Source organism: Ursus maritimus, unplaced genomic scaffold (assembly GCF_017311325.1).
Source record: "Ursus maritimus isolate PB19 unplaced genomic scaffold, ASM1731132v1 scaffold_25, whole genome shotgun sequence".
In the NCBI taxonomy this organism is placed as follows: domain Eukaryota; kingdom Metazoa; phylum Chordata; class Mammalia; order Carnivora; family Ursidae; genus Ursus; species Ursus maritimus.
Genome location: NW_024425008.1, coordinates 44,976,870 through 44,993,386, shown reverse-complemented (window position 1 = coordinate 44,993,386; position 16,517 = coordinate 44,976,870). Strand labels below are relative to the sequence as shown.

At 34.1% G+C, this 16,517-nt stretch overlaps 1 protein-coding gene across 3 annotated transcripts in view; it reads right to left on the bottom strand.

Moving 5' to 3' along the window:
• KIAA0586 (KIAA0586 ortholog) overlaps positions 1 to 16,517 on the bottom strand; it is a 123,252-nt gene that overhangs the window by 82,226 nt on the left and 24,509 nt on the right. For 2 of the 3 annotated variants that reach the window (XM_008702210.2, XM_040641887.1), the window contains exons 11-20: positions 15,649 to 15,781; positions 14,689 to 14,906; positions 13,980 to 14,052; positions 12,471 to 12,698; positions 11,334 to 11,508; positions 6,269 to 6,466; positions 4,638 to 4,825; positions 2,392 to 2,499; positions 1,353 to 1,433; positions 613 to 806 (exon numbers count right to left, since the gene is read on the bottom strand). In XM_008702210.2, coding sequence (XP_008700432.2) covers positions 613 to 806; positions 1,353 to 1,433; positions 2,392 to 2,499; positions 4,638 to 4,825; positions 6,269 to 6,466; positions 11,334 to 11,508; positions 12,471 to 12,698; positions 13,980 to 14,052; positions 14,689 to 14,906; positions 15,649 to 15,781 — 1,596 coding nt within the window. The remainder of the gene's footprint in view (positions 1 to 612; positions 807 to 1,352; positions 1,434 to 2,391; positions 2,500 to 4,637; positions 4,826 to 6,268; positions 6,467 to 11,333; positions 11,509 to 12,470; positions 12,699 to 13,979; positions 14,053 to 14,688; positions 14,907 to 15,648; positions 15,782 to 16,517) is intronic. The other variant, XM_040641886.1, reaches the window with a different exon arrangement.

Genomic DNA, 16,517 nt, shown 5'->3' with positions numbered 1-16,517 from the left:
GTGCCCCTGCACATTTATTTTTGAGTAAGGTCTTGTAATTATTATTTTTCAACATCATTAATTATTATTAATATCGTTCAACATCATTAAATATTCTTCTAAGTTTAATCTTGATAACTATTACTATTCAGTTTAGTTTATTCCATAACTTAAAGTTTCTCACAGGTAAAAACAGGGATAAAAACAGAGTTCATAAGTTTATAGAAGTAACAAGCAGAACGCCTTGTTATGGTAAGTACTGCATGTGCTAAGTAGTCTGTGGCTGAGTAGCAGAACCATAATTATTTCCTTAGGAATTTCTGGAAGTGAATCACTGGATTAAAGAAAATGTACATTAAAAAAAAAAAAGAACATGTACATTTTTAAAGCTTTTGTTACTTAACAACAGCCTCTTTTGCTATAATAGCCTACATACAAATATGCAAGAAAAGAAACAATGCCTTCAACAACGAGTTAAACCCTCACATTACATCAAATAGTTCCCAGTAACTGTAGCAAAGGAAAAGTTTAATAAACAAAAAGAGAGAAGGAAGATTTTCAACTAAAACTTAGTATTTTCTATTTATATCTGCTACTATGATTCTGTTCACACCAACATCACTATAAACTCACCACTGAATTAAGCCATTTTCCAATGTTTCTTTTCTCTGAATTACTTTATCCAGAACATCAGTAGTGGGCTGAAGTGTAGAAGCAACTGGCGGAAATGGTGGACCATTGTATTTTGTAGAAACAACTTTAACACTTCTGTTAAACTCCAGAATTGGTTCAGAGTATTCTGGAATTTCATCACGTGTTTCCTCTTGCTGGTAATATAAAAACAAACCTATCATATTCATGTATCTGTTTAACATTTACTGAGTGACCAGTGTAGACAGAAACTCAGGTCGGTAAATTAACCAACACATCTCTATTAATCAAGAGCCTTTCTAATTAGGTGGCATCATGTTATTTACAATATACACATTTGTCATACAAATTGCCTTGAAGAAACCTTAATTATACAATTATTTTGTCTGTTTAAAACCCAATGTTGATTTTAAGCAGTCATAAAACAAACTAGATAACTTAGTTTTCCTGCATAAAACATTAACATTTCCCTCTAGAAGTTTATTATCTTAATTTATTATCATAATAAAACTGATGCTTCCAAATATCACTGCTTCCGCTTTCTGCACTTATAAGAAGGTATATGGGAAATCTCTGTACTTTCATCTCATTTTTGTTCATTTTAGAACCTGAAACTGCTCTAAAAATATTATTATATATACATATAATAAAGTCTTTAAAGATAATCACATGGAAGAATATTGCTAGAAAAGTAATTTCTCATGATTTCTAAGCTTTGTTACCTGTATGATATCGATTACTTCATCAAAGTTCGTTCCTGGAAACTTCACCTCTTCTTCATCTACGTTTGTAAGTTCTGGGGTCTAAAAAAGCATTTTCAAAAAGATTTTGTTGTGCTTAATATCTTCTTAATTTATACATAATTTATCATAACACCCATAACATAAGCTTGTAATTACATGGCCTTACTTTTTTATTTTAATATCCTGTTTAGAACTGATTTCATTAAATAAATGAAATCCAAGATAGTACCCAAGCCATCACATTTCATTTCGATAGCTATCAAAAATTAAATATAAGTTTTTGTTAATGACTCCATCAGCAATGCAACTTAAGTCAATTTATCAGGTTGATCAGAAGCAGGCTCCTCACTGAGCAGGGAGCCCAACGTGGGGCTCGATCCCAGGACCCCAAGATCATGACCTGAGCCAAAGGCAGATGCTTAACCGACTGATTCACCCAGGTGCTCCTTTTTTACTATTTCTGATCATGAAAAATTGTTGGTGTTCTCCCTCTCCTTAAAACTGTGTCCTTGAGGACCATGTTTGCTTATAACAGATGAAAACTGAGGAAAGCTGCAGTGTTATTTGAGTGTGTAGTAAAGTTAGAGCTTCGTTATTTAATAGCATATAAATACTAGAGAGAAATGCCTATTTCTGCATCATGTCAATACTATATTGACAAAGTAACATCCCAAAACATGAACTCCAAACATCACTATGAAGTTCATATTCAAGAAAACTATACTGTTTAAATCAGGTTTCTTCTCCAAAGAGATAGAAATCCTCTCTTCACATATAAGACAATTTAAATTACCAAAAAGCTACACTAGGGATTATCACTTTCACAATGTTTATAAATGTAAGGATCTTAAACAAACTTTCTTTTTCAAGTTCATCAGCAATACTAGATTTATTCTGAATCTTTTCCTTAAAACTTAAATTATAATAGATTATATAATGGAAGACTTTAGATGGAATAATATTAGTTAAACTTCATATTCAAACATTACTCAAAACTATCTGATAAATTTCTGAATACCTGTATCCAGGTTTTCAGAGGAGGACAAGCTTCTTTGGGACTAGGCAGAGAGAGATCGACTTCAGCACTACCATTCGAAATGCTATCAATATCCACATTGGGTAATACCTAAAACAAAACACAACATCCAGCTTTCTGTTCATCATTTTGACTCAAATATTTGTCAGTCTACACATCAATAACATATATTTAACTTTTTATTGAGAAGTCAATGGATAACAATTTGTTTAAGGTATGAAAGCATATTCTACAAAATTTAGAAAATAAAGGGGAACACATAAAATTCTATTAAGATAACTTTATTTTGAATCCTCCCTTTTCTTTTTACTATCCACTTTTTACTATTTATTTCTGATTTTTCATTTTAATCAGGTTATAAGCACCTTTCATGCTCCCATAGAAACTTAATAATTATATTTTAAATAACTACATAATATTTCAACAATATTCATGCCTTAATTATTTAACTATTTTCCTGTTGGTAAACATTTATGATATTGCTAATATTTCCGCTGTTATACATATCACCACAAAAAACTTTTTCATATATATAGGGGGTTTTTTTCCTCTAAAATTCGAATTATTTCATTATGCTAGATAACCAGATATTAGGTTAACTTCCTGAGTCACAGAGCATGAATACTTAAAATTCTTGATAATTAATGCCAAAATGCAGTCCAAATGAGTTCTATTTATGTCATCAAAAACATAATTAACTCAGCAATAAGTTTTTAAATGGAGTATATTATTGTTATTTTAATTTGCATTATCTAAGTAACTTGAAAGATTTTAATTATTCATTTTCTTGCTCATAAACTGTATTTCCTCTTCTGTAGGGTCCTATTCAGGGTCTTTGAATATTCCTGGATTTGCATCTGCTTTCTTATTAATTTATGGAAGTTTTCAGATTTAAAAATTAATCCTTTCGTATATTCTAATTGTATGTTTTCATTTTTATATAGGAATTTTTTACATTAGCTTCAGTATTAGATTTTATAGATTCAAATCTATTCTTTTATTATATGTAGGTTTTCTTCTCTCATATCCAGACTTAGCTTCAGCTTTGATAAATTATCTTCTAATTCTGCTATTTTTACATTTTACAGCTGTACTTTTTACCTGTTGACTATTTAGAATTCATGTGCCATACAGTGGGAGGTTAGAGTCTAAAACTGATCTATGTTTCATATTATTAAGCAATTACAACATATATTACTTCACTTACAAGACTCCTATTTTCTACTGATACATGAAGTAACTACTAAACATTACATTCTTTTTTTTTTTTTTTTAGAGAGAGCACTCAAGTCGGGAGGGGGCAGAGGGAGAGAGAAATTTTTTTTTTTTTTAAGATTTTATTTATTTATTTGACAGAGAGAGAGACAGCCAGCGAGAGAGGGAACACAAGCAGGGGGAGTGGGAGAGGAAGAAGCAGGCTCCCAGCGGAGGAGCCTGATGCAGAGCTCGATCCCATAACGCTGGGATCACGCCCTGAGCTGAGGCAGACGCTTAACGACTGAGCCACCCAGGAGCCCCCTGAGCCACCCAGGAGCCCCGGAGAGAGAAAATCCTAAGCAGACTCCATGCCCAGCTCAGAACCCAATGTGCGGCTCAATCTCACAACGCTGAGATCATGACATGAGCTGAAATTAAGAGCTGGACGCTTAACTGACTGAGCCACCCAGGTGCCCCATATTACATTCTTTTTTTAAATAACCAAGGCTATTTCTGAAATACTTCATTGTACAGGTCCAGTACCAAAAAACCTTTTGCTCTTTCAAATATCAAAATGATCCTTAAGTTAAAGAAAACAAACAAAAAATTAAACACATGGTTTGTGTGGGTGGGGGGCTTAAATTACAATTTGACTTAAATTATATATTAACTTAGAAGAATTGACAACTTGAATATTTAATCTTCACATATAAGTTCTCTTTCCATTCATTCAAATCACAGATATATTTTAAGTCACAGTCTTTCTTTTAAAATTAATTATAATATACTGTTCAATTGTTCCCTTTGGAATATCATCATGTCACCTGGATATGAGCCACTGGTTTAGAAAAAGTAGCTTAAATCATACAGAACAAGGATAGAGACATCACGTTAATATCACAGTTTTAAAGAACAGAAGACCCATGATGAAAGCAAAGTTCTCATGAAGCAACATAATAAATTTTAAGTGCTAAAGTTAAGGCAAAGATTTTTTTTTCCTTAAAATTTTCTACTCATGCACCCTGACATACCTGTACAGTAAGATGAGGAGGATCCTTTTTTTCTGACTTCATTTCTATAACTGCGATGTTAGGTTTCTTTATTTCAGTTTCCATTTTTCGAGATGATGGAGGAATAGAAGTAGTCACTGTTATAGGGTGTGGCTTGTTCACAATTACTCCAGCAGGTGGCATGGAATCACTATTACTTTGGGTTTGTCCTAAAAAGTTTGGGGAAGAGATGAGTCATCTATTTCAGAAATAAAGGGAAAAATCAAATACACAGTTTAGATCTTTATGGCTGAATTCTCTCTCGTCTGGAAAGGAAGTGCCATCCGCAATCACCTTTCCTTCTATTAACACTGCTGTCAACATACTCACCACGTTATCCTTTCAGCAGCGACTCACACTTATCAGGCACTCATATGTGGCAGACACTTCACATACACTATCTAATTTAACCCTCAAAATAAGCCTATGAGGTATTAAGATTATCCACATTTCACAGTTGAGAAAACAGGCTTAGAAACAACATAATTTGCCAAAGGTCATAACTGTAAGTGGCAAAGCCAAGAATAAAGTGTAGTGTGTTATACTGGGTTATTTTTATTCTCAACTCTTATAGAGCAAAAATGGACAGAAATAAAACCAATAACAAAATACTAGTGATTGACTACCAATAAATAGCATGTACTCCCACTATTTGGTAATTATCATAGCTGTCAGCAACTTAGCTTTCACTTCAAAAGTTCCAATTATCTCCTATATTTCAAAATAATGAGGGACAGAACAGTGCACTCTTTAAAAGCATAGACTCTAAAGCCAAACTGACGGTTTGGCTCGAATTACACGGCCTTTGACAAATTACTTCATTCCTCTGTGCCTCGGTTTCTTCATCTATAAAACTGGTACATTACCATATGTTTTACAGGGTAGATTAAATAAATTCATATATGTAAAGTGCTTAGATCTGTACCTGGCACACAGCAGGGACTTTATAAGTATTACCTACCACATTAACGGGAGGCATGTTTGAGCAGACACAGCTACCAAGGTGACATGCCATTAAGCCATAAAATAAAAAATGAAAAATTTCCTCTTCTGTTGGAAAATATTCATATTTAAGTCATTCATTAAAATTAAGAAAGAATAGCAAAGACACTAAAAGAAAAAAAAAGCTAACTAGATTTGAAGAACTAGCGTGGAAGCAAAAATAATTTGTTAAATTTTTACATTAATGAGTCTAAGAGACCTCAAATAAGTAAATAACCAACTACTGCTTTAGAATACACAACTTAGCACAGCCTAGTTCCAAAGTACACAAAACAACTTCAAAGTACTTCGCCTAAGACATGATATTAAACCACTTAAAATTTTTGAATTCTTTAATTAGTATGCATATCTATAACATATCTAAACTTTTTTTACTTTGTTTCATCTACAGCAACATATTATAAAATACCAAAGGAATGTTTCCTGTGAGTGAAACTATAGCAGGAACCCGTTATTTCAGAGACTACTCCACGGAGGAAGCCACATTCTGAGGCCCTACCCACAAACACAACACACAGAGGAAAAGGAAGGAGATGATCACGTCATTTGGAAAGTTCTGCCACTGCCAGTAAGAACTGACAATTTACCCTGTGTATTTTGTTGGGACTTACCTAAAAGAATGGCCATAGGAATCAGATGACCTTCCAGTGTACCTGAGAGGGTAGGCATTTCTCTGCTTGGGCTGAACAAGTACTGCTGATCACCGGGCGGCAGCACAGCAGTCACAGAATGTGGTGGTTTGGAATCCCTTTTCACAGCTTTTGTGGCGTAAAAGTCAGTTTGTGTCCTTATTGACTTGACTTTAGTGCCTGTAATAATTACCGGTGGCAGCGATTTTAAAATCTTGTTTGAACATCTATCCAGCTGGAAATACAGTAACTCTTCTTCACAGAAAGATCTCGTTCTATCTAATAAGGTGTAATCACAAGGCCTCAAAATAGAAGCGACACATAAACCAGGGGCTGGCAAAAACTTTCCCTTAAAAGGTCAGAGAGTGAACATATTGGTCTCATGGGCCATGTGGTCCCAGTGACAACATCCCAATTCTGCCACTTACACATGAAAGTAGTCACGCTACAGTCACAGAAAAATGAGAGCTGCTAGGTTCCAATAGTACTTCTAAGAACAGGCAGCTGACTTGTAGGCCATGGTTTCTGAACCCCTGAACAGATGTAGCAACTTGCACAACTACTATGACAAGACCGATTCAATGATTTAATGATAAGGGAAAAAATGTTGAATAAAAGATTGAGAAGAATATTCAGACTGTATTGTTTATTTAACTGCTTACACTTCTTTCCCTGTGGGTACAAAAAGTTAATGATCATATTTGGAATTGGATTTCTTTTCATCCTCTCATTACACCTTTACTCATGACATAATTCTTTTTTTTTTTTTAAGATTTTATTTATTTGACAGAGAGAGAGAGACAGTGAGAGAGGGAACACAAGCAGGGGGAGAGGGGGAGGAAGAAGCAGGCTCCTAGAGGAGGAGGACTCCGGGATCACGCCCTGAGCAGAAGGCAGACGCTTAATGACTGAGCCACCCAGGCGCCCCTACTCATGACATAATTCTGAATAACTAGCCTTTATCCTTTGAAATTATGTACAGATGGTCAAATTCTACACCTATTAAAACCTTACAGGAGTTAGTATCATTGTATTTTTTTCTATTCCTATGAATAGAATTACATTACATCCTGAATTCTTTTTTTTTTTTAAGTTCATTTATTTATTTATTTATTTTAGTAATCTCTGCACTTAATGTGGGGCTCAAACTCACAACCATGAGATCAAGAGTCGGGTGCTCTTCCAACTGAGCCAGGCAGGTACCCCTGAATCCTGAATTCTTAAAAACTCAGAAATTTGTCTGATTTCTATGGAACCTGAGGAAAGTGAACAAAAGTATAAAGGAGAAGAAACTATTTTGTAAATAAATTCCTGACATTACTACATTTTTACTTTTAATATGGGAGTAATTTTATGAATCTAGACTTTTATTTTTTTTTATTATTTTTTTTTTTAAAGATTTTATTTATTTATTCGACAGAGATAGAGACAGCCAGTGAGAGAGAGAACACAAGCAGGGGGAGTGGGAGAGGAAGAAGCAGGCTCATAGGGGAAGAGCCTGATGTGGGGCTCGATCCCAGAACGCCAGGATCACGCCCTGAGCCAAAGGCAGACGCTTAACCGCTGTGCCACCCAGGTGCCCCCGAATCTAGACTTTTAAATACAGCTTCGTGATTCCAGGAAGAAACATTTTAGTACCACATCTATATTTTTTCATTCTGTTGTCTTGTATTCATTCATTCAGTTAAATGAATTTTTTTTCTTGAATGTTCATTTAAAATATATGTTTTCAGCATTTCATAGGCATTGCTCCAGACACAGGAAATACAGTACTGAATAAACCAACTGTGCTCATAGAGTTTACAGTCTAGTAAGGAAAACAATCAATAAACAAAAATATAACATCAGACCTTTTTCCAAAGAAGGCATACATGGCCAATAGACATATGAAAAGTTGCTAATAACACCCATCATCAGGGAAATGCAAGTCAAAACTACAGTGAGATTACCACCTTACTCCTGTTAGAATGGCTAAAATAAAAAACACAAGAAATAAGTGAATGTGGAGAAAAAGAAATCCTCATGCACTGTTAGCAGGAATGTAAATTGGTATAGCCACTGTGGAAAACAGTATGACGTTTCCTCAAAAATTAAAAATAGAAATACCATATGATCCAATAATTCTATTATTTACCAAAGAAAATGAAAACACTAATTTGAAAAGATATATGTATCCTATGTTTACTGTAGCATTATTTAGAATAGCCAAGATATGGAAGCAACTTAAATGTCCATCGATAAACAAGTGGATAAAGATGTGGTGTATACATGCAGTGGAATATTATGCAGCCATAGAAAAGGAGATTGTGCTATTTGAGAAAACATGGATGGACCTACGGGGTATTGTTCTAAGTGAAATAACTCAGACTGAGAAAGAGAAATACCATATGATTCCACTTAAAAGAGGAATCTAAAAGCAAACAAAGGGGCGCCTGGGTGGCACAGCGGTTAAAGCGTCTGCCTTCGGCTCAGGGCGTGATCCTGGCGTTATGGGATCGAGCCCCACATCAGGCTCCTCCACTATGAGCCTGCTTCTTCCTCTCCCACTCCCCCTGCTTGTGTTCCCTCTCTCGCTGGCTGTCTCTATATCTGTCAAATAAATAAATAAAATCTTAAAAATAAATAAATAAATAAATAAATAAAATAAAAGCAAACAAAAAGCAGAATCAAGTCAGTCAGAGAAAGACAAATACCCATATAACTTCATATGTGGAATTTATTTTTTGTATGTGGAATTTAAGAATCAAAACAGATGAACACGGGGGAAGGGAAGGGAAAATAAAATAAGATGAAAACAGAGAGGGAGACAACCGTAAGACACTCTTAACTCTAGGAAACAAACCGAGGGTTGCTGGAGGGGCGGTGGGTGGGGGGCTGGGGAAACTGGGTAATGGGTGTTAAGGAAGGCACTTGATGTAATGAGCACTGAGTGTTATATAAGACTGATGAATCACTGACCTCTACCTCTGAAATTAATAATGCGGTATAGGTTAACTAAACTGACTTAAAAAACAAACAAGTAAACACAGAAGAAAATACCAGAAATTTACCAAATTTGGTAGACAGATTACAGAGGATATATTTTCTTATAAAGTTTTCTGTATTTTCTATATTTTTGAAATTTAAAATAATAAATAAAATATAAAATTATTAATCTTCTGTTACAAGAGGAAATGTCTATAGCAAGGATAGACAATTATTCTACTGAGGCCTCAATCCCATAGAAAAATTTTTATTTTTGCTTTGAATGCTCAATAAAGTTTTCTTTATTAAAAAAACCCACAGAATCAGACCTATACATACAGATAATAAACATAGTTGCCAGAGGGGAAGTGGGTAGGGGGTGAATAAAATAGGTGAAGGGGAGTGAGAGATCCAGTCTTCTAGTAATGGAATGAATAACTTATGGGAATAAAAGGCAGAGCATAAGGAATATAATATGTACAGGACAGATGGTTGCTACACTTCTGGTAAATGAAGCATAACGTAAAACCTTGTCAAATCACTAAGTTGTACACCTGAAACTAACATAATGTTGTGTGTCAACTATACTCAATATTTTTTAAAAAGAAAAGCATATAAAAAATTTAAAAACATATATATAACATCAGATTGTGAAAAGCGCTATGAAGAACAATAAGGCAGGGCAAGAGAATAAGAGAGGTGTAGGAGATCATTTTTTGGATAGGATGGTCAGGGTAGACCTCTCTGAGGAGCTAACATTTAAGAGCAGGGATCCAAAGAGCTGAGAGAGGAAGCCATGCAAAAGTCTGAGGGAAAAGCTCTCCAGGAACAGAAAACAACAGGCACCAAGGGCCAAGAATAAGCACGTTTCCACAGGTCTCAGTCACTTCCACCATTAAAAGGGTCACTTAAAATCATTTTTGGATTTTTAAGTATCTTAAGGCCTCAAGTTATTTTTTGCAAAGGCTTTCAAAAGCCCAAATATAAGTTAATAGCAAAGCGCCAGAAAAAGTGGAAAAGGCAAATATCATCTGAAAGCTATATACTTAATAATACCAGCAGGATTTCTAGATAAACTGACACTCTATATGATTACCTAACTTTTAGAAATGAAAGGAACAGGAAACTAAAGCAATGCCACAGCTCCAACTTCCAGAAAGGATAAGAAACAAAAATGAGTTGGTATCCACTAGTTACTGCATACTGTTGAAGCTTACTGGCTGCTAGAGTGCAAGCAGAGTAATTTCAAAATGTAACCACATTCAACAGACTCCATATTTAATGAAGAGTTACATTTACACATACTAGAGAGGAGCGCCTGGATGGCTCAGTCGGTTAAGTGTCTGACTCTTGAATTCAGCTCTGATCATGATCTCCGGTCGTGGGATCAAGCCCCACAGCGGGCTCTGTACTCAGCCGGGAGCCTGCTTGAGGATTCTCTCTCTTTCTTGCTCTCTCTCTCTCTCCCTCCACCCCTCCCCCCCACTCACGCAGGCACATGCACGTGTGCTCTCTCTCTCCATCTAGAATAAATAAATCTTTAATAAATAAATACACTATACTAGTGAAATGGTAGATGTGAGTCAAAACATATAGTAATAAATGAAGTTTTTAGAGGTGTACGAGAGTGCCAAAAAATTTTTTTCACCTTTACTACATAAGCCCTTTTATGATAATATACAGCTTAAGGCTGATCTTCATTCTTTCATAAACAACATGATAGAGCAATGTCTTCAAGGAAATGTCCACTTTCTCTAGATTATAATTTAAATCGTTCAAGATATCATCTCATAAATGCAAATTTTATCATGCTTTATGTGAAGATACCACCTAATCCTATCTTTCCCCCCACTTATTCCTATTTTGTGCCTTGAATCTGGTCTATATTTTTTCCCCACTTATTCCCATTTTATGCCTTGAAATAGTCTATTTCTTCCTACTCTTAGAAGGATTCTTTCCCATGCCTAAGCATTATATAATTTGAACAGTATTTATGAGTCATAAAAAAAGAAAAAATTAAACATTACATATTACACTGATAGCATAAAAATGAGGTTTACCACAGAAAAATGAGGTTCCTTACCTTTAACTCGTTCTATTACTTTTGGTCTCTGTGGTTTAGACTTAGGAGATGGAGAATTAAATCGGAGATATGGTCCTTTTTTAAGAGTGCTGCGATGGCCTTGATAAATTGGTTTTCCATAAATTTGTAACAAATAATCCTCATCTTGTACCACTGTGGTTGCTTTTAAAAATCCCTAGGTACACAAAGTTATTCAACTCACCAAAGAAATAGTCATCGAACACACCTCAATTTTCTAAAGCCTTCTTTTGCCAGCTTAAGTAATATAATAAGAATTATCAGGTCAGAAAAGTCCTCTATTTTAAATGACTCTTAAATTCTAGATATAATTTTCAAACCGTAGCTTTAATGTTTTATGGTTTTCAAAAACATGAAAGATAAATGCAAAAATCATCCACTCAAAAAACATAAAGGTTCTTATACTACTAAGCATATTTTCAGCACCAAAAAGTAAGGCTTAAACACATTTTATATACCTATTATATTCAATCACAGTAATATAACATAAATCAAGTCTTTAAATGATTTTCTACATTCCTGATCTCACCTTCAATCATAGTCTAAATGCTACAATAAGGTAGCGTTTATTGACAATTACTAAGTGCTCAGCACTGAATTAGATACTTTATTAATGTGCCCAACAATTGTTATTATTATTAAGAAAGTTATTAAGAAAGTTACAGCCTAATTATGGCACCCAAAAACATACCCTCCACAGCATCTAGTACCAAACCTCACAATCACTAGGCACTAGATGTATTTGTTAAACAGAAAAATAAACAAAAAATATGTATATTCACATATATACATACAAAGATGAAATACAATTTGAGTAGCACAAACTAGAGAATCTAATTTTTGGACTAGACGATCTCTAGATATACCTACTATAACTAAAATATTATAATTCTAAGTGTAGAGATCTCAGAAGAAAGAAATTATGTATTTTGTGCACTGCTTTCCACATTATGAATTCCCAAAACTCTAAATATCAATAGTTTAAAGATAGTTTACATTTATATAGTCCTTCATATTTTAAAACATTTTCATATTCACTTCATTATTTATAGCTTAAAGGAAATGAAATAATTAATTATAATGCAACCTTCATGTCACAAAACCACAGTAGGCTCTTACTTCTTTTCTCTCTTTCTGTAGGTTTGAAGTAGGCATGCTCCTCATGGGTGGATTTCTAAAATGCTCCTCTTTTTGTTTTTGAGAATGTTTTCTTTGAATTACTGAATTATTGACTGTTTTGTCTTGCATGTTAGTTTTAATATCTTTACTCATATTCTGAGCTTTCTTGGTCCTTTGATTCTTTTGATCAAATCTCTTTTGTTCGTAATCTTTTCTTGCCAGTTCATCCTTAACATAATCAAAATTTAAATTACTTAAAACATATCCAAGTAATGCTTTCATATCTAAAGTATTAGAATTTATTTTCTGCTATTATAGAAATATACTTTAGCAGTCTTAAATGCTTTGTAAATAAATTATATTGGCTTACATATGAATAAAAACTCCCTGGAAGAATAAACAATAACTAAAAAGATTAGTGCCTTATGGAACAGGGTGAATAAGAAATAGTTGACGAGGTACAAGAGTAGGGGGGCAATTTTTCATTATAAATCTTACATTTTTTGAATGTTTGAATCATAGGACTAGAGTAAATATTCAAAAAGTTAAATTAAAAAAATAAATTTCAAAAAGTAAACAATTTTGTAATAAAACTCTGTAATAAATATTTATAAATTAAAACAGCTTGAAGATTTAAACAAACATACTTTGTAATGAATTCACAGTAATAGAGTAACATAGAGTGCCAGTTGTCTGCAGAGGCAAAACTAATCTCCAAGTCTTCTGACTATTTAATTTTTTTTTTTTTTTGGTGCATCACATTGTAGATAATAACATTTCTTCATAACATTAGAGCTATATATTCTTAAACAACAAAGTTTAAAAATACATTTTAGTGTTTATTGCTGTGGAAAGCGAACTGACACACTGTCTTGCTACCATTGTGAGGAAGCACATACACACAACTTATAGTCAGAAAAAATTGGTTTTCATCTTTGCACCCAAAGATGAAAATACCAGGCTTACTTTGTCAAGTTCTACTCCCACAAATGTATACATTTTAAGAATTTCTTTAAACTACTGACCCTCGAATAACAACTCTCCTAGATTTTTGCAATGCTAATTTCTGAAGATCCACCATGAGCTTTGGGATGTGAGAAAGTGGTACTTTTTCCATCTGGATCTATAAACTTAGTAACCTTAGAAATCCTGTGGGGTATTTTCCCCTTTAAATAACTTTGGTGTTTTTACTTTGGCAAGCCAATGCTTCTAAAGCTGCAGTCTTGAAATGTTTTTTAGGTATATTTTTTTCTTCTCTAAATGCTTTGGCTAAATTTTCTTTCAAATTACTCATATTTTAGTTATTGTCCAACAATTTGCCACATAAGACCATGATTATGAGAAGAAGCACTTGCTACGTAGAATGAAACCCATTACTAAGTAAAGAGTAACAAAATAAAATGAAAAATTCTAAGTAGACTTATACATAAGGGATATTTTAAGAGTAAGTATGACACTTAGAAATTATCTCTTGAGAATTCTCTTAATTCTGTTTTTTCCAACACCTACCTGAATTTCTGCAGAAATAGTTTTAATCCACTCATCCACTGTCTTTCTGATCCGGATCTTCTCTGACATCTCTCTACAAAAGAGAGAAAAAGAATTGTCTTGAATTAGTATTTAATGTTCTGAGAATAGGACCTAGATCAGGACTCTTATCTAGTTTTGAACCTACTGTGTAACCCAACGGCCTTCATCTGAAAAGGAAAAACCAATATTACTAGTTTTCATCAAATGCTTGAAGGATGTTTGAATAGATCCCAGAAGATATATACCAAAGAGAGAAAAAAAATTTTTTTAAATTTAAACCCGTAAAAAGTAACAGCAACATATATATTTAAATTCTAACTTTATAGTGAGTTCACATTGTCATAGGAAATAAACTTTTCAAAACACTGAAACACATTAAGCAAAATGAAGCATACAGAAAAACAATTAAGAAAGCGTATCCTGTGGCACCTGGGTGGCACAGTTGTTAAGCGTCTGCCTTCGGCTCAGGGCATGATCCCAGTGTTCTGGGATCGAGCCCCGCATCAGGCTCCCCTGCTGGGAGCCTGCTTCTTCCTCTCCCACTCCCCCTGCTTGTGTTCCCTCTCTCACTGGCTGTCTCTCTCTGTGTCAAATAAACAAATAAAATCTTTAAAAAAAAAAAAAAAAAGAAAGCCTATCCAACTGGCAGTTTCATAAATAACCTTGGGATGCCAACATCCTCTCTTACCTGTTAGTAGACAGAGCATTGATAAACGAATACATGGCAGCTCCATCTTTTGCACGAATAATAGCTTCCAAGTTTTCTTCAAGGACTTTTTTATTGTTTTGTACTCCTCTCAAAATCTTCTCAGCATCTTTTAAGATGGATCTTTTATTAGTTGTTTGAAGCTTAATGGAATTCTGTGGAAGATCAGCAAGCCTTGACATAATCAGAGATTCTTTTGGCTTAAAAGAAAAAAAGGCAAGAACGTTACCATGTACAGTTCATACTAATTATTTTAATGCAAACAAGAGCTATTACTATAGTTGGGGCCATATACTATGCCAGTATGTTCTAAAGACTCAATTTGTCAAATTGAAGAGCTATAAAACAGTACTTGGCTGATGGTAACTACACTTATTATGGTCAGCATTTCATAATGTGTATTTGTTGAACCTATGTTGTACACCTGAAACTAATATAATATTGTATGTCAACTATACTTCAATTAAAAATTAAAATTAAAAAATAAAGTTGGCAATTAAGGTTTCTTCCCATTTAGAAGTACTAATGTGAATGTTAAGTGAAATAGGGCTGGGAAGTCCATAGAAGTGCTGGGCAGTCCAGTGGCCAATAAACGTTATTATCTGGGAAAGAAAGCTAAAACAATATAAGAGCAAGTTGGCTCTAGGTAGGCATGACAGACATTTTGGACAGATAAACAGGGTCATTCATAGTTCTCTTTCCCCTTTTTCTCCTCTCCAATAGAAACTGGAGAGCTAACAGTGACCAAGGAGCCATGAGTAGAGATCACTTAGTGAGGGCTTCTGGAAAAGTTTTGTAAAGAGAACAGACTAGGTTGACATGTCTTTTTTAGTATTTTGTCTTCATCCTTCTGCTTGCTTTCTGTCCTGATAACTCCATATTTCTTCATAATTTTTACCTTTACTAATCATCATCAATTTTAATATCCTATTTCCACTTTACCTGGAGTATGCCATTTGTTTCTTTCCTCTTTTGGCCAGGGTCATGAAGAAAATCATCAGATCTCTGTACAGTAAGTTTAGCTGCTCCTAGTTCTTCACAGGAAGGAAATCTTTGAGAGGATAAAGTGTCAATGCTATGAAAGATTTAAAAATAAAGTTTCTTAAATTGTCATAAATTCAGTAAACATTTCAATACATAAATCTGATACCTTCTTAGTTATACAGTACTAAATGGTGTATTATTAAACTGTACAATGAAATTAATCAGTTAACATAGTACTAGAAGTACTAGCCTCAGCAATCAGACAACAAAAAGAAACATGCGAATTGGCAAAGAAGAAGTCAAATTCTCACTCTTTGCAGATGCTATGATACTTTATGTGGAAAATCCAAAAGACTCCACCCCAAAACTGCTAGAACTCCTACATGAATTGAGCAAAGTGGCAGGATATAAAATCAATGCACAGAAATCAGTTGCATTTCTATACACAAACAACAAGACAGAAAAAAGAGAAATTAAGGAGTCAATCCCATTTACAATTGCCCCCAAACCATAAGATACCTAGGAATAAACCAACCAAAGAGGCAAATGATCTGTACTCAGAAAACTATAGAATGCTCATGAAAGAAATTGAGGAAGACACAAAGAAATGGAAAAACGTTCCATGTTCACAGACTGGAAGAACAAATACTGTTAAAATGTCTATGCTACCTAGAGCAACCTACACATTTAATGCAATCCCTACCAAAATACCATCAACTTTTTTCACAGAAATGGAACAAAAAATCCTAAAATTTGTATGGAACCAAAAAAGACCCCGAATAGCCAAAGGAATGTTAGAAATGAAAACCAAAGCTGGTGGCATCACA